This window comes from Taudactylus pleione, unplaced genomic scaffold (genome assembly GCF_031769625.1).
Source record: "Taudactylus pleione unplaced genomic scaffold, aTauple2 ptg000019l, whole genome shotgun sequence".
In the NCBI taxonomy this organism is placed as follows: domain Eukaryota; kingdom Metazoa; phylum Chordata; class Amphibia; order Anura; family Myobatrachidae; genus Taudactylus; species Taudactylus pleione.
This window is the reverse complement of record NW_028284421.1, coordinates 26,798,068-26,816,506: the sequence shown is the minus strand read 5'-3', so window position 1 is coordinate 26,816,506 and position 18,439 is coordinate 26,798,068. Positions and strand designations below refer to the sequence as shown.

At 45.8% G+C, this 18,439-nt stretch overlaps 1 protein-coding gene across 8 annotated transcripts in view; it reads left to right on the top strand.

Moving 5' to 3' along the window:
- The window catches only part of HMG20A (high mobility group 20A), a 41,221-nt gene that overhangs the window by 7,921 nt on the left and 14,861 nt on the right, over nucleotides 1-18,439 (top strand). For 6 of the 8 annotated variants that reach the window (XM_088443923.1, XM_088443931.1, XM_088443905.1 and 3 more), the window contains exons 3-5: nucleotides 4,703-4,785; nucleotides 9,912-10,050; nucleotides 10,242-10,457. In XM_088443923.1, the coding sequence (XP_088300049.1) occupies nucleotides 4,703-4,785; nucleotides 9,912-10,050; nucleotides 10,242-10,457 (438 nt within the window). Of the gene's footprint in view, nucleotides 1-1,134; nucleotides 1,328-4,702; nucleotides 4,786-9,911; nucleotides 10,051-10,241; nucleotides 10,458-18,439 lie in introns of all 8 variants that reach the window. The other 2 variants (XM_088443941.1, XM_088443896.1) reach the window with 1 other exon arrangement.

Sequence of the window (18,439 nt, the reverse complement as noted above, 5' to 3'; positions counted from 1 at the left end):
GAAAGCAGTAGAAGACCTTTTTGTTGTTCCTTTTTGTGAGAAGCCAAGAAAGGAGAAGCAACTGGCCACTTCGGGGACTGGGGCTGGGCTGTCACGTTATTAGGCCTACCCTTGTCGCAGTAAAATGCCGCAAATTGTGGATCTGTGAGAAAGGGGAGGGGCTAACATGATGTGATTCGTGTCATTTTATCCCCCCCTCCCCATCCATATGGACCCACAATCTCTGTATTCTTTCCCCATCCTATCCACTTCACTAGGAAGTGGCCAGGATCTGGGAGATCCATACACTCTTCAGGGGGTGCGGAGGACTCTCCCGCACCTTCTGGGAGAGTAGACGGCTATGTAGAAGACAACCCCTGAGTTTGCTTTGTTGAAGTCTGTGTATAGAGTAAAGGCCCCCATACACTGTGCGATATAGCAGCCGATCCGACGGATTGGAACGATATCACTGTAATATCGTTTCATGTGTGGGTATAATATGTGCCAGTGCGCACTCCCGTGGGATCGTACATCGCACCTCCAGATCTTTCTGCATGTTAAGTTGATCTGTGGATGCGATGTACGTTCCTATGTGGCGCTATGCTGGTGGGGGAGGGGGGTGCAGGCATATCGGGTGGGCGGCCACCCGATCGCTCCGTGTGTCGGCCATTGGATCGGCAGTTGCATCGCAAGGTGCATATCGCCCCATGTATGGGGGCCTTTAGGAGCAACTCAAAAAAGGAGCAAATTGTACCTTGGCAAATTGATGTTGCAATGCAGGTTGGGGTGGATTCACAATGTGCAGAAAATGTTACATTTGGGAATGGTTGTGTTCATGCTTAATTCTATATTTCAGTGTAAACACAAAGCTGCTCAGTATTTGCTGCATGCAAGAAAGTAAATGCATTTGCTCCGCTTTCATTGCAATAAGGATTGTTCCAAAAGTAAATTACTCCTGGTTTTTTTATTTCCTCCTAACCCTAAATCGGGGCCAGTATGTGAAAACCTAAAACTATATTCAGCAACATTGCCGCACATCTAGCCAGGGCCGTCATGAGCATTGGCGGGCTCAGGTAAAGGGAGGGGGTGAGGCCAAATATCTGAGGCGTGCCCATGCCCCCTCCCTTTGTGGTTTTTATTTATTTTATTTTTTAGGTCCAGAATCCACGGGGTGGGCTAACAGTGCGATCGGCCACCACCCTGTAACACTTGCAGGGAGAGCAGCAGCAGCCTCTCTGGACCCTCCGCAGCCCAGCACAGAACAGAGTGGGGAGAGAGTCTCTCTACTCTCTCCCTGCCCGATGTGCTACTGACCCGGGCCACCGCTGGGCTTTTTCAGACAGACCAGGTAAGTAGTACCCACTCCCTCCCCCACAACCCCTCTCCACGTCCCTACATATAGATAAATTAAGTTTTGAAGTTAAATTCCTTATCATTATGGTAATATCAGTAATAGCATGTCAGGGTGACTGCCCTATTACTAGTAGAGTTATAATACACAGAGCTCTTGTGTACAGATTGTCCAAGGAATCTTAATTTTGTACTGTCCTAACAATAATGATCAATATGTCAAATTTGGCCATTGATAATATTTATGACCCTATGATTATTATAATATTGGTTGTGATTATATATAAATTTTTCCTTTTTATGGTATACACATACTTTGTCTTACTACCTGTATCTATTTTATCTATATGTTGTTTGCAAGCTTAAGTATTGGACTCTGTTATGAATGATCAGGTTCATTTAGTTATATGTAGGTAAGGCTTATATTTATGGAATTTGCTTCTCAATGTGCTTACTTTGGGTAAGATTAGGTTTTCTAATAATCTGTAATTATTTTGCTATTGTAATGATCTAACGTTTCCAAACTGGATTATGTAATGCCTAGTCATAAAATCAAGCATCATCAATCTGCCTGGAGTAAAAACCAAATTTGTTCCTGGAAGAACTGATTCATTTAGGTTTTAATATCTCTAACAATTAATTAAAATTATATTATTTTTATTGAATTTACCTGTTTGCAACCATCTCGGCTAATAATACAGATGTTTCATTTAGTGCCTTATGTATGAACTAAAATAGATTTTGTTTTGTTACAAAAATACATTTATTAGATTGTTCTCTGAAGTTCGGCCTGTAGGTGGTGCTATATTTTTCTATGGAGAAGCATCGTCAACATTGTGAAAATAAGTTCTATTTTTTTCCTTTTTTTTTTCTTTAGCAGTTCATGAAGGATGCTGGATATTTTATTATCTTCTTAACCAATTCAGGGTATTAGGTAGAAATGATCTAGTGTATGTTTAACACCACACTAGCAACCACAATGGCAGGATAACCATTTTCTTGAATTCTAAAAGAGAAAAGAAAACGCGTATATGTGTGTGTGAATATAGATATATAAAGAGAGAAACCATGCAGCACTTCATCAAGTACAAATGACACTGTAGTTGAGGTAAGGGAAGTCAATCCCGTCCCATTTTTGTAATCCTGAATTGGGATTGAAAAATTCTCAGTCCCGGGATTGAGTTGTACAAAGAAACTATTATTATTATTATTCTGTCCATTTTCTAAGGCGAGTTCAGACTGACTGACCACAAATAGAAGTGTGAAATCTGTTCCCACAGTAATAAAAACTACACACATTGGCCCCCACAGGAAAAAAATAAGACGCATTTATTGTCCCCACAGTTAAAATATTTTCCGCAGCCCCCCACTGAAGAATGACCCTGACCCACCTGTCAGACACTCACTGTGTCACTCGTCTTATGCTCAGTCACTTCAACTTGCATAAAGGTCACACAGTGGAAGAAGAGAGGAGCTTTGCTTCTCAGTCCCTTCCTCGGCCACCTCAGCCACTACACTGCGGTCTACGGAGTCTCTCCTGTACTGTGTGGACTGGACTGACGGCGAGTGGCTGCGTGACCTATGACGTCACGCCACCACCGTATTGTAGTTTAAAGGTCATGGTCCAGGCCGTGGCTGAACTAATCCTGAAATTCCAGGATTAAAATCCTAGACATTTTGAGACTAAATCCCGGAAATCCCGCAGTTTGGGATCCCGGGATTCGCTTCTCTAGAAGCGGTGCACAAGAACAAACATTTTTTTTTTACAGTAACACTTTATATAATTTCCATTTTAATATAAATTCATATAACCTATAACCCTCAAGTTTTGAAGTATTTTGTGTATCCCAGAAGCAACTTTTAAATTGTATTTTAAATTTGCAACATATAATACTGTATTAAAGCATTGTTTTAAGTCTGAATGAAAATGACACATTTGTTTATAATTTGATATATTCAATAAATGTAAACATATAATCCTTTACCCAGGTTGATGAGCTTTTGTTCTCAAACTCTACTTCTACATCTTAGCTCAGTGGTGTCAAACTCAGGCCCTCCAGCTGCAATGGAACTATACATCCCAGCATGCAGTGCCACAGTTTTGCTATTAGGGCAAGCTAAAACTGTGGCAGGGCATGCTGGGATATGTAGTCCCACAAAAGCTGAAGGGCCCGAGTTTGACAAAACTGTCTTAGCTGAATAGTTTTAACGCTATTTATTTTATTTATATGGCGTTGTGCATTACAATTGGGAACACCATAATAAAACGGGAGTTGGCATATTAATGCTGCCCATCCACTAGGTGATTTTGAGAGGCGATTGCACGATAACGAAGTCATTATCGTGTAATCGCTTGCAAATCGTCAGCAAATCAGGTACTTTATAGTCGGAAACGACCAGCGATGCGCGCGCCCACTGGTCGTTTCTGACATTAATCATCGGGCAAACATGCTAGTCAACCTGGCGATAACGTCAGGTTCAGCATGTTGCCAGATGATTGATTGAGCCTGCACTGAGTGACTGCTCGTTCAGTGTAGTCTCATCACAGACATAGAAATGACAGCACAATTACAATGTTGTAATCGTGCTGTCATTTCTATGGTCTGCTAGTGGATGGGCAGCATAAGACTGCCAAGTACAGAGCAGTAAGGGGGCTCTGCTCACAATGTTATAGGGGAAATGCTGTCTCCTGAAACTAACAATGTATGGGTCTAGATCTAGTAGGTGTATTGAGCAGTTTACCTGCACACGGGAGAGACCACACTCTCTTGGATACTTAATAACCACCCAGTATTATTGCTCTATTTTCATGTTGAACCTGGTCAGGGGTCAGGATGCAGCCTTTACACTTTCACCTCCTATTATTCTTCACCAACTTCTGCCTTCCTGAGCTAAAGGAAATGTATATGATTTGTTAAACTACGGTTGGACACATCTGTAGAGCTCACAGGAAGACCATCTTTTAGGAAGTCAAAATTTTCTAGCAACACCCACTTACAGCATTTCCTGTACTGAATGGGTTTTCATTTTTATTTTAGTCTGTGCTCTTTGTAAATTCATGTATTGTATGGTCATGTGCTTTTCGTGTTATTCAGCAATGGTCTCTATTTTGTCCATCATCCACAAAGGCCAGAATTGTGTAGTGCTAATCATATGTCCCCTCTATTAGAATAAACCTTGAATTGATTATTTATCACAACCGAACAACTGCATGAAAGGATAAATATCTGAATATATAATTGCATTCACATGCTTAGTAATGAAGCTTAAGGCTATCTATACACACTATAATTTATAGCTATAAAGATGGGCTCTCCTAAGTGCAGGGAAGGTAGATGATATAGTGCTCACTGTTTAATTTTGTTTCTTCTAGATGGAGAGTGCTGTTCCTCTTGTTCCACCTTCCTCTGGTGACTCTGAGGAAACCAAAGAGAATGTAGACCCACCATTCACTGGGTAAGTGTGAGAGATGTGTTTAGTAATTAGCCCTCTGATTTTTTTTTCTTAACAATACAAGGTGTAGGTAACTTTCATTGTTGGGTGCTAGATGTTCAATATTACAAGCCAAATACATTTCCAAAGGGCCATTACCATGACCGCATTTACAGAAGTAATAGATGGGCAAGTGAAATGTTAGTGGTATGTATCCCTGTCCTTTTTTTATTGGAAATTATTTTGCCCTGTTTAGGTTAATAATTAAGAGACAAAAATATGCTTCTTAATGTTATACTGTTTGATTGTGAGCAGGACTACCTGTGGCAGTGTTCACTCATCAGTGGCTTGGTATGCAGACCATGCTTGAGTTCTTAGATTTGAGGAGGGTCTAGTACTCCAAAAAGGTCTCCCCCGTGAGAGAGAATTTTGTGTAGGGTGGGAAGAGCGTGTCTAGTAGGAGAGGGACTTATACTGTGGGTGTCATTTAAAACTTCAAGTGCCATCTTGTGGCACTAGAACCTAGGGTTGCCTACCATTGAATAATACTGTGTTTTATAACACTGTATTATATGTTACAGACTGAAGATATCTATTTACTCTCTATCTGTGATGCTTCTATGATCCCAATCTGCTTATAAAAAAAAACCCTAGCTGATGCAAAACATTTGGTAGTATTTTCTTTGTTTTTAATAATTTTTTTTTCTTAACGAACTGTGGTTTTTGCCTTGCTTTACCTATAATAGAAAAAGACATTTAATCTTGGAAACAAATGAGACATCTCTGTCCCTAAAGTCAATATAAGAGTCTACAGGGTGGAATTAAAATATCCGTAAAGTTATTACTATCAAACTTGAAGCATCAACCAATACTTCTTGGACTAAAAGCATTATAAAATCCTCCTGGCTCCTAGATTTGACCCTCTGACTTTAGAATTTTCCTTTTTCTTTTGCCTACTCCTGCATTATGTATACTAAAGGGGTTGACATGCTTGTTTAGCCAAATTAGCGCCATTTTGGATTTATTTTATTAGCTATCCAAAACACGCGAGAGCCGGATAGCCAATAAGATGCCGCTTTTCAGACCCGAACATAACGGAGTAGAACCGAACTGCTCATCTCTAAATTTTTACACCCCACACTGCCCTCATCTAGCCATCCTTACTCCATAATGAGAATTTTATAAAACCTAGCCAGCAATGACCATTCAGAGTTTAATAACAGCCCAGCTATAGTGTCACCACAAAATGCTGACACTTTAAAGGAGTTCAGTTCACTTTCCTTACCAAATGTTTCAGCAAGTTTCATATATACCTCCTCTTCTATAAACTCGTACTTTAGTAAATATACCCCTAAAACTTCAAAAATGTGTTGTCCTCCTTACCTGTGACTGTTTTTTTTTTAAGACCAAACTATTTACTGCCTTTCAAATGGACTTGATAGACATTTCAAATATCATTATTTTTTAAAGATCTTTTATGACAGCATCAATAAAACTAAGTTGTATGAGGCAAAATTGCTCCAAGAGTATCCTAGAGTTTTCAAGCAAAACTTTAACACAGGGGTTGGCTACGTGGGGTACTCCATCTGAAGTGGAACTACACATCCATGATGTCATGCTACTGTTTTACTGTTAGGGCATGTTATAGCTTTAGCAAGGCATGTTGACATGTGTAATTCCATAGCAGCTTGAGTGCCACACACTGCCTACCCCAGCTGTAAAGGTGCCCATCCACTAGTGGATCAGGGAAATACTGTATGATTACGACACGTTCCCCTAGGGGGTGCAGTGCCTACACTGAACGATTGATTGTTCAGTGTAGGCACATCAATCATCCCCGTACATGGCCAATCTCTTGTTATCGGCAGATTGGCCTGGATGTTCGGCCGATGATTGATGTCGGAAATGACCAGCGGGAGCACTCATCGCTGGTCGTTTCCAACATTTGGATGCACGATTTGCGGCCAATTACTGAGCGTTTGCACGATTGCGATGTCGTAATCGTGCAATCGTACAGTGTAATCGGCTAGTGGATGGGCACCTTTATAGATAGAGGAAATTGAAGATAATATTATAAAGAACCTGTCCTTTATTGTGTAACTAAGCTGCTCATGTTTAATTTTGCTATGTTTTTATAAGAAATTGTGACAATTGCATCACTAAATTATTCTGTCTTTTTATGGTTTCCACTTTTGCAAGCCTATTTACTTTTCATTTACAACAATTGCATTACTTCTATGCTCTGTTTGAATCTGATAGTCCTCATAATATTTACATTAATTTGTGGAACATGCCACTGTATTTTTCTATTTCCATTCTGTACTCACCGACTGCTAAGTATCTAACACTGACCCTCCAGACTGGACTATTGCCAGATTTGCTTCAGGACTTCTTTGATGCCTATATTGTTGCCTTTTGTTGAAATTGCTGTCTTAGCTTCCAGTAAAGTAGCATATACTAAATCAGTGTCTAAACCGCCTTTCTGACACTGCACTTCAGCAATCCTGTCATACATTCAACTACACATTCAACAGATATATGAACAGACAGAATATAAGTAAAAAAATATGCTATATTTACTGTGTTGCAGCTCTGTACTCTATTTTTGCCTTTTTAGACGTTTTCATGGATGTTGTGAATGCTGGGTAGATTTAAATGTACATGAGTATTAGTGACTGTGAGTATGCCGTGTGTTGGAAGAAGCTTGCTCGCTGCTCCTCTGACCTCACCAAACTCTAAAGCTGCATACACACACAACGATTTTTTTAATGATTATCGTTAAACGATATCGTTTAACGATAATTTATTGCAAAAATCGTTCACTTTCAGAGTCGAACGATTATCGTTCATGCGCGTTCATGTTTGTAGTTTGTCGTTTGTCGTTCAGTCAGACTTGTCAACTCAACGATTTTCATTAAGGGAATAGGCAAAAATCGTTTGTAGTGCATAAAAATCGTTCATGACATTTAGTAAATGAACAACTTTAGTAAACGAATTTAGTAAATTTTTTTCAAGGGAACAAATCGTTTACTAAAATCGTTCATTAAAAAAATCGTTGTGTGTGTATGCAGCTTAAAGCTGCATACACACACAACGATTGAGTTAATGAACGATTTTAGTAAACGATTTTCTACCTTGAAAAAATGAACTAAAATCATTTACTAAAGTTGTTCATTCACTATGTTCATTTAAATGTAATGAACGATTTTTATGAACTACAAACGATTTTTGCATATTAACTTAATGAAAATCGTTGAGTTGACAAGTCTGACTGAACTACAAACTACAAACGTGAACGCGCATGAACAATAATCGTTCATCGTTTGACTCAGAAAGTGAACGATTTTTAGAAACGATTATTGTTAAACGATATCGTTTAACGATAATCATTCAAAAAATCGTTGTGTGTGTATGCACCTTAAGATGTATTACTACTTTCAAGACCGCCTCCTGGTTTTACATGCTAACATGGGATTAGTGTCACAGGATCTACAGAAACAGCTAATTTAAATAATACTGAAGGCATAGTTGCAGAGAGTGCAAGTTTACAGTATATTCCAACAAGTATGCTGACTGGGTTGGCTATTTTAAGTTCCCTTGGTTTAAACCTAATGTTTTTTTATTCTGTGACTACAGGCACTTTAAAAAACATTTTATAAGGGAACCCCCCTGGTATTATTCCATATTATTGTTCCTTGTGGTCTGCATTTGAGTGAGCACAACCAATACAGTATTTACACACACACAACAGAGAAATAGGGAGGGTGGGAGGGAGAACCAGATTAGAGAGTACAGTACAGAGGGGTCTATTTACTAAGCAGTGTTATGAGACAGAGTGAAAAGTCTGTGATCAGGTGCCAGCCAATCAGCTCCCAACTGTCATTTTTCAAACACAGCCTGTGAGATGGCAGTTGGGAGCTGATTGGCTGGCACCTTATCACAGACTTATCACTTTTCACTCTGTCTCATAACACTGCTTAGTAACTAGACTCCTAAATCTGCATAGCATCAGCTAAGACTCCACAAACTCCTCTCCTAACAATCCTATAGTACAATCCCAATATATATATATATATAATATATATGTATATATATATTATAATATAACTATTGGCGGGCCCTGTAGTACAGGCTACGCACCCTCCATGTGACATCACATGTGGACGGGGCCACAATTGCCGGTGATTGCAGCAATGCCCGAAGCATCCTAAGGATGCTCCGGGGAGCTGTAAGGGGAGCGGTGTGACCATCTGAAGCATCGTAAGGACGCTCCAGGTGGCACTGCTGCATAGATTCTGACTGCAGGGTGCCATTCTAGGAACCCTACTAGCCAGATGAGGCTAGCAGAAAAAAAGCTCAGAGGGCCAGACCAAATTATTCCGGGGGCCTTATACGACACCGGGCCTGAGGTTCCCCATCCCTGGTGTAAATAATTTGGCTTACTCAGACCATTTAACTACTAATATCCATTTAACTACTATCAATCCATCTACACACAGTTCCTGTTTTAAAATTCCACTTATCAACATTTATTTGGTACAATCTTTACCTATTTACAAACCTGTACATCTAATAGTTAAATAATGGAGACATTTGTGAAAGTGGAGTTTAAAAAACAAAACTTAAGAGCAAACTGAAGTAATTGAAACATATTATAGTCATGGCTGGATTAATCTCTGGATGTAAGAGCCCTGCTCTGGTTTTCATTTGTAACTGTTGGACACCGCCTTCTCACTCGTGTATTTAGAATTACATTTTTGAAATAATAATAGAAAAAAAAAAAATTATATACATATACACACATGCATGTGATTTCTCCTAAATTTAGGTAGTAGGGAATAAAATGTTTGAGTTTTATGGCCTGCTCAAGCATAGATGTATTCCTTCACCATTTCTGCTTTACGTTCTATCTTTGTGCATGTTGGTAAACATATGTGCCTGGCCTGATAATTAAATGTTCCTGTAATTTGTGCTTTTACTAGAAGCTGCACAATACCTACTTACTTTGTAATTCACTCACATAACATCTGATATTGCTTGAACATAGATCTCTCGCAGACTGATAATCTTTGTTAATTGTGCTAAGAGACATGTTCTAATAAAAAAAGCAGGGTGGACTATTGTAAAAGTAATATTTTACTTTCTCTCAGGGCCCAGAGCACGGACTGCTCCAAGATTCATGAAGGGCCACAAGAACCATCCTCCCTGCAAGAAGACAAAGACCTGACACTACACCAAAATGTGGAACAGCAGGTGGTAGATAGCGGAGAGGTGAAACAAGATGAAGAGGTGAGATGGAGAATAGTAAGGTAGCATTAAAAGAGCAGATAACTGCATAGTATGGGGGAAAGATGGAGAAGTGATATTAGTTATTCCATTTTTAAAGTGACACAATGATGCTTATAAAATGTCTAGTGACCAGGAATGGAAGTGAAATATAGCATGCTGTTACCTCTGTAACTGCTCTTATACTCTTACAGCAGGCAAGACCTCGGCGAGGTGGCTGGACCAAAGGACGCAAGAGGAAAAGAAGCCCCCGAGATAACAATGCCCCTAAAGCACCACTGACCGGATATGTGCGCTTTATGAATGAGAGGCGGGAGCAGCTAAGGGCTGAGCGGCCAGATGTTCCATTTCCAGAGATCACCAGAATAGTGGGCAGCGAATGGAGCAAGTTGCCTGCTCACGAGAAACAGGTGATTACTAATATGTTTACAATAAATGTTCAGGGACAGTTATTTTTCTTGCCTTTACGCTACCATTTGCCCCAAGTATTTCAGCTCCCACTGCCATTTACCCTGAGTATTTCAGCTCCCACTGCCATTTACCCTGAGTATTTCAGCTCCCGCTGCCATTTACCCTGAGTATTTCAGCTCCCGCTGCCATTTACCCTGAGTATTTCAGCTCCCGCTGCCATTTACCCTGAGTATTTCAGCTCCCGCTGCCATTTACCCTGAGTATTTCAGCTCCCGCTGCCATTTGCCCTGAGTATTTCAGCTCCCGCTGCCATTTGCCCTGAGTATTTCAGCTCCCGCTGCCATTTGCCCTGAGTATTTCAGCTCCCGCTGCCATTTGCCCTGAGTATTTCAGCTCCCGCTGCCATTTGCCCTGAGTATTTCAGCTCCCGCTGCCATTTGCCCTGAGTATTTCAGCTCCCGCTGCCATTTGCCCTGAGTATTTCAGCTCCCGCTGCCATTTGCCCTGAGTATTTCAGCTCCCGCTGCCATTTGCCCTGAGTATTTCAGCTCCCGCTGCCATTTGCCCTGAGTATTTCAGCTCCCGCTGCCATTTGCCCTGAGTATTTCAGCTCCCGCTGCCATTTGCCCTGAGTATTTCAGCTCCCGCTGCCATTTGCCCTGAGTATTTCAGCTCCCGCTGCCATTTGCCCTGAGTATTTCAGCTCCCGCTGCCATTTGCCCTGAGTATTTCAGCTCCCGCTGCCATTTGCCCTGAGTATTTCAGCTCCCGCTGCCATTTGCCCTGAGTATTTCAGCTCCCGCTGCCATTTGCCCTGAGTATTTCAGCTCCCGCTGCCATTTGCCCTGAGTATTTCAGCTCCCGCTGCCATTTGCCCTGAGTATTTCAGCTCCCGCTGCCATTTGCCCTGAGTATTTCAGCTCCCGCTGCCATTTGCCCTGAGTATTTCAGCTCCCGCTGCCATTTGCCCTGAGTATTTCAGCTCCCGCTGCCATTTGCCCTGAGTATTTCAGCTCCCGCTGCCATTTGCCCTGAGTATTTCAGCTCCCGCTGCCATTTGCCCTGAGTATTTCAGCTCCCGCTGCCATTTGCCCTGAGTATTTCAGCTCCCGCTGCCATTTGCCCCGAGTATTTCAGCTCCCGCTGCCATTTGCCCCGAGTATTTCAGCTCCCGCTGCCATTTGCCCCGAGTATTTCAGCTCCCGCTGCCATTTGCCCCGAGTATTTCAGCTCCCGCTGCCATTTGCCCCGAGTATTTCAGCTCCCGCTGCCATTTGCCCCGAGTATTTCAGCTCCCGCTGCCATTTGCCCCGAGTATTTCAGCTCCCGCTGCCATTTGCCCCGAGTATTTCAGCTCGGGGTAAATGGCAGTGGGAGCTGAAATACTTTGTTAGGTTTAGTTTATATTACTATGGAAAATTGACCCTTAGATTTGGCACAGTACATCATTAGACACTATGATGAGGACAGTTTTTGTGGAATGGAGAGATTAAAAGCCAGAGGGAATGGGAGGACTGGAAGGAGGTGAAGTGAAAGACAAACTTCTCAAAGACCTTTGAGGCGTAGGGTAAGGAGGGAAATGATGCAGTAGTAAAGAGGCCAGGTCAAGGGAGGGTTTCCTAAGAATGGGAGAGTTTAGGCTATCTTTAAATGTCGAATGTTAAATTGAGGTCTGCTAACTTTTGTCTGATCTTGTGACACCAGTTAGAAAATGAACTTAGTGGCAAATGTGTTATATTTTTGAATATTCAAACCCTCTTCACATATACTATTACTAAGGAAAGTCTTACTTTCTACTTCAGGGTCCATAGGGTATCCACAGGATACCTTGGGGTATAGGTGTGACGTCAGTCGCAGGGCACCAAAGAGTTAAGCTTTCAGCCTCCCAGGATGCACTAGGTCCCCCTCCTATACCCCGCCCCCGGGCCAAGGCACCTCAGTTTAGTTTGGTGCCCGGCCGGAGTCGGGTGCACCTGTTGGAGTGGGGGCTAGAAGAGCCCCTGAAGCTTTTTCTTCATGCAGCTGTGGCTGCACATCTGGATGAACAGCATGTACAGTCAGTCCTGACGTCCATGCTGTCTTCCCTACACCCCGCCGGTACCAGAACGCCGGTACTGATCCGGGGATGCTGGTGGGCGTCTGGGGTCACAGCTAGCGGTGACCCCAGATGCTCCGGACCATGGCCGGATTCAAGGGGGACAGAGGTAAGCAGCGGGGTCCCGCGGTGGGTCCCCGCTGATCACATGGTCCTAAGTCCCCAGGCAGGGGGCTCCCTGGGGACTGGCTGCAGCGTGGAGCCAGGCGACCAACCTGCGCTTCCACTACCCCCTGGGACAGCGGACCGCAGCAGAGCGGTAGCGCTGCGGCGTCCCAGGGGTTAAATGCATGCCAGGGGAGCGCGCCTTCCCTGTCTCACAGCCGGCGCCTCCCCCGCTGCACACAGCCCTCTCTGCACTGTGCTGACTGGTCCTGTGTCAGCGCTCCTCCCCCAGGCCAGCTTCTCTCTGCTCCTCGGCGGCCATCTTCTCTGCAACGCATGGTGAACGCTGCTGGAAGTCTGGAAGGAAGCATCGTGGTCTGGGTCCCCCCGCATACCTCTCCTCCGCTGTGGCTCAGGTCTGTGTATGCAGCGCTGTGTCCTACCAGGCCCTGTGTCTGTGTAGTTGAGTGATCAGCGCTGTTAGTGCAGGAATTGTTATTTCTCTGCATTGTATGTGACTGTGCTAGCGCTGCCTGTAACTTTTCTTCTCTAAACTGTCAGCTTTATTACTGTCCCTGTTCTTTCTGCTAAAGCCCTTGCGGTGCGGTGCTGCAGGGTGGTCTCTCGCCTATTTAATACTTAATTGGTGAGAGAGGTCACATACGTGGTGCCATAATGTCTGAAAGTGATTTTCCCCTCCGGCTACAGTGTACCACGTGCAAAGTACCGTTAGCGGAGGGGGAGGGTAGCGCGGAGGGCCTTTGCCGGCAGTGTTTGTCCATGGCGCGGCCTATTACGGTTACAGCACCGGTACAGGAGCCGCCCTGGGCTTGTTTCGCTCAGGCGTTAACAGCTTTAGTGGGCCAGTTAGCTCCGCAGCCCGCGTTTACTCCGATGGGTTTGTCCCAGCAGTCTGTGGTGTCGTCACCCATGCAGGGGTTCCCACGACAATTGGTGGTACCCCACAGTCTCCCTATTTCCCCGCTCCCGGGTTCTCAGGAGCCAGCGTGGGTTAACTCCCTGACGAGTTCTGTACAGCACTTGTCGGATGTGTTGCAAGGGGAGTCTGTGATGCGGCCTCATAAAAGGCCGGTGGCGTCTCTGTCCGCTCCTTATGAGGATGACGAAGGGACGTCTGATGATGGGGAGATTCTGGATCCTTACGATCAGGAACCTTTCCATACTAAGGACGCTGATGCTAAGTCCAAAGTATATATTCCTGGACTTATTCGGGCGGTCCGCACAGCCTTGGTGATTGAGGACGAAGTTCCCCCAGCGGCTAAATCTAAGTATGCCTTTTTCAAAGATGTGAAGGGCGATGCCACAGTCTTTCCTCTTTCGGGTCAGTTGGTGGACCATTTAGAGGAGGCGTGGAAACAACCTGGCAAAAGATACCAGCCGCAGAGACGCCTGGCGGTGGCTTATCCGTTCACGGATAATTATTTTGCGAAGTGTGAATCCCCTCCACAGGTGGATTCTCACGTGACCCGTCTTGTCCGTAGTGCCACATTGCCGATGCCATCCATGTCCTCCCTTAAGGATGCTACGGACCGCAAGGTAGAAATCTGCCTGAAGTCCGCTTATTCCCTTGCAGGGGGGGCAGCACGGCCGGCTATGGCCATTTGCTGGGTTGCCAGAGCGATGGAGCGCTGGGCGGATTCATTAGAGGCTTCTTTTGAATCCGACTGTCCGGCCGAACAGGCGGAGTTGATTGGCAATCTCCGTGATTCGGCCACCTACATCAACGAGGCGGCTCTAGACATTAGTACTCTGGTGTCTAGAATTTCTTCAGCAGCGGTAGCTGCTCGTCGCACCTTGTGGCTGCGATCCTGGAAGGCGGACGCAGATCCAAGAAAGGTCTGGAAGCATTGCCGTTTACCGGAGAAGTTCTCTTCGGTCCGGATCTGGATAAGATTGTGGCCACGCTGGCGGCAGCCAAATCTGCTTGTCTCCCGTCGGCCGCTGCTCCTTCTGGTTCTGGACCATCGTCCTTTCGGTCATCTAGGGCCCAGGGCAGGCCCAAACCACAGTCGTTTCCTCGACAGGCTGGCCCTAAGAAATCGGTCAAGCCCCGGAAACAGGCATGGAGTACCAGACGTCCGGCCCCCAAGCCAGATGACAAGCCTGCGGCCTGACGGTCCGGGTCTCCCCTTGGGGGATCCCAGGGTGGGAGGCCGCCTGCTGCAGTTCTCCCGGTGTTGGTCGTTCACTACGACAGACACTTGGGTTCTGGAGGTGGTCTCTCACGGGTACGCCCTCTCCTTCCGGCACAGACCCCCGGCTCGATTCTTCACCACGGGTCTACCATCAGACCGGAACAAGGCTACGGAGCTGCGGAAGGTATTGCACACTATGCTCCAGGCTGGAGTTATAGTGCCTGTTCCATTCTCCCAGAGGGGCCAGGGTTTCTATTCAAATCTATTTTTGGTACAGAAACCCAATGGGTCATATCGTCCGATTCTCAACCTCAAAGCACTCAACAAGTCTTTGCGGGTCCCGAAGTTTCGGATGGAGACCCTACGGTCCATCATTCTGGCGCTGGAACCTGGGGACTACATGGTGTCATTGGACATACAGGACGCTATGGCGGTCATGGCGGCTTCTCTGCGGCTGCAAGGAGTCCGCATGTTGCCGTACTTGGACGACCTGTTATTGGTGGCAGGATCTCCAGAGCTCCTGTTACACCACTTGGACCTGACCATTGCACTGCTGCAACGGCACGGCTGGCTAATCAACTGGCAGAAGTCCACTCTAATCCCGTCTCGGAGGATTCTGCATCTTGGAGCCTTATTGGACTCGGGACAGCAAAGGATCTTCGTGACGGAGGACAAGATCTCTGCTTTACAGTCAAGGGTGCGCAGTTGTCTGCACAGCCGCCGGGTGTCCTTACACTCGGCGATGAGGTTACTGGGCTCCATGGTGTCGGTGTTCGACATGGTGGAATACGCCCAGTTTCACTCCAGACCTCTGCAGCACCTGATCCTGTCCAAGTGGAACGGGCTGCCTCAGTCTCTGAAGTTCCAGACGATTGTGCTCACCCCGGAGGTTCGCCTGTCCCTTGCGTGGTGGTTAAAGACGACCCACCTCAACAAGGGACGTCCGTTCTGGGTTCCAAATTGGGTCCTGTTGACAACGGACGCCAGTCTTCGGGGCTGGGGAGCAGTTTCGGGTCCACACTTGTTCCAGGGCAGGTGGACACCGACAGAAGCGGAGCTTCCAATAAATATCTTGGAACTCCGTGCGGTCTTCAATGCTCTCCTGCAGGCACAGCGGTTTCTCCAGGGTCACCCGGTGCAGGTCCAGTCGGACAATGCTACCACCGTGGCCTACATAAACAGGCAAGGAGGAACTCGCAGTCGGGCGGCTCTCGTAGAGGTCTCTCGGATCCTGGTTTGGGCGGAGCGCAATCTTCCGGCCATATCAGCGGTCTTCATCCCGGGAGTGCTAAATTGGGAGGCGGACTTTCTAAGTCGCCAGGACGTTCATCCAGGGGAATGGTCCCTGCACCCGGACGTTTTTCAACTACTGGTGGACAGGTGGGGTCTTCCAGAAATCGACCTCATGGCGTCCCGGCACAACAACAAGTTGCCGGTGTACGGGTCTCGCACAAGAGACGAAGGGGCGTCTCTGGTGGATGCTCTGTCCGTCCGGTGGACGTTCAGGTTCGCATACCTGTTCCCTCCGGTCTCCCTTCTTCCACGGGTAATCCGGAAATTCAAACAGGAAGGAGGGACGCTCCTGTTGATAGCTCCCGCGTGGCCCAGACGGCACTGGTTCTCAGACCTTCAGGGTCTGTCCGTGGACAGTCCTCTGCGGTTGCCGCTACGACCGGACCTTCTGTCTCAGGGTCCTTGTCTTCACCCGGACCTGACTCGGCTGTCTTTGGCGGCGTGGCTGTTGAGACGGCCATGCTGAGGTCCTGGGGGTTTTCCAGCTCTGTGGTGCGTACCATGTTACGAGCTCGGAAACCGTCTTCCGCGAGGATATACCATCGCGTGTGGCATACGTTCTTCCAGTGGTGTCGACCGAGAGGTTATGCACCGCGGGAGTTTCGTCTGTCTCGGATTCTCGCCTTCCTGCAAGCGGGACTAGATCATGGGCTTCGCCTTGCTTCTTTGAAGGTACAGGTTTCGGCCCTATCTGTCTGGTTTCACCGTAGGATTGCTACAATCCCGGATGTGCGCACCTTTATGCAAGGTGTTCTCCGTATTCAGCCGCCCTTTGTTCCACCTGTGGCGCCTTGGGATTTGGCTGTGGTCCTGAGGGCTCTCCAAGGGCCGCCGTTTGAACCACTGGGCTCAGTGGATATTAAATGGCTAACAGCTAAGACTGTTTTCCTTCTGGCCGTTGCTTCAGCCAGACGTGTTTCTGAGTTAGGGGCTCTTTCTTGTAGACCCCCTTTCTTGGTTTTTCATGGGAACAGGGCAGTGCTCCGCACTCGGCCCGAGTTTCTTCCCAAAGTTGTTTCCCAGTTTCATGTTAACGAGGAAATAGTTGTTCCGGCCTTTAACTCACCGGGTCTTTCCGTGGGTGAGGCCTCTTTGGATGTTGTGCGGGCCTTAAGGACTTATGTTGACCGCACTTCTTTGTTTAGGAAGTCGGACGCTTTGTTGTCCTCTATGGCTTCTGTAAAAAGGGTTGGCCTGCTTCAAAGCAAACTTTGGCAGCCTGGATCCGTATGGCTATTTCTGAAGCTTATCTTCATGAAGGCCTACCGGTCCCTCCTTCTCTGAAGGCTCATTCCACTAGGTCTGTGGGTCCTTCGTGGGCAGCTCGACGTGGTGCCTCGGCAGTTCAGATCTGCAAGGCTGCTACGTGGTCTTCTGTCCATACCTTCGTGAGGTATTACAGGTTTGACACCTTCGCCTCTCAGGATGCTTCCTTCGGGCGGCGGATTCTCCTTTCTGCACAGGAGCGTCCCCACCCTTAAAGGATACTGCTTTGGGACATCCCCAAGGTATCCTGTGGATACCCTATGGACCCTGAAGTAGAAAATATGAGATATGGTAAGAACTTACCCTTGTTATCTCTATTTCTACGAAGTCCATAGGGTTCCACAGGACTCCCGCCCTGTCGCACCTGTGCTGCAGATGGGCTTTGCTCTGGTCACCGGTTTTCCGTCTCCCTCTGGTGAGAATGTGATTCTTGTATGTGTCCAGATCTTTGTTCTCTCTCTTCCTTCTCCTCCTCCGGCCTATGGCTTGGTAACTAACTGAGGTGCCTTGGCCCGGGGGCGGGGTATAGGAGGGGGACCTAGTGCATCCTGGGAGGCTGAAAGCTTAACTCTTTGGTGCCCTGCGACTGACGTCACACCTATACCCCAAGGTATCCTGTGGAACCCTATGGACTTCGTAGAAATAGAGATAACAAGGGTAAGTTCTTACCATATCTCATATTATTACTAAGGAAAGTCCTACAAGTCACAACCCACTGCTGAAATCTCCGATACCTGGTTCTGTATGGTGGCTCAGTGATATGTCCTATTCTCATGTGTAGAAACACTGAATGATAAAACTACAGTATTGAAATGTATAAATTGTGATTCATTGTTTCAGTCCTCTAAATAGCTGCTAGTTAGACTTTCCACAAATTTCCTGAAGGCTTTATACTAAAGATCATTACAGCACCATTATCACAACTCTTGGATGGATTTAATAACAAAATGTAAATCTGCAGTAATTCATAGCACTCAATAAGCCATTTAATGTCTTTGTTTAATTTGTATTGGGCTGATCAAAGCGTAGTTTCTGCACTTAATTAAATCCACTGCTCTATCTATGA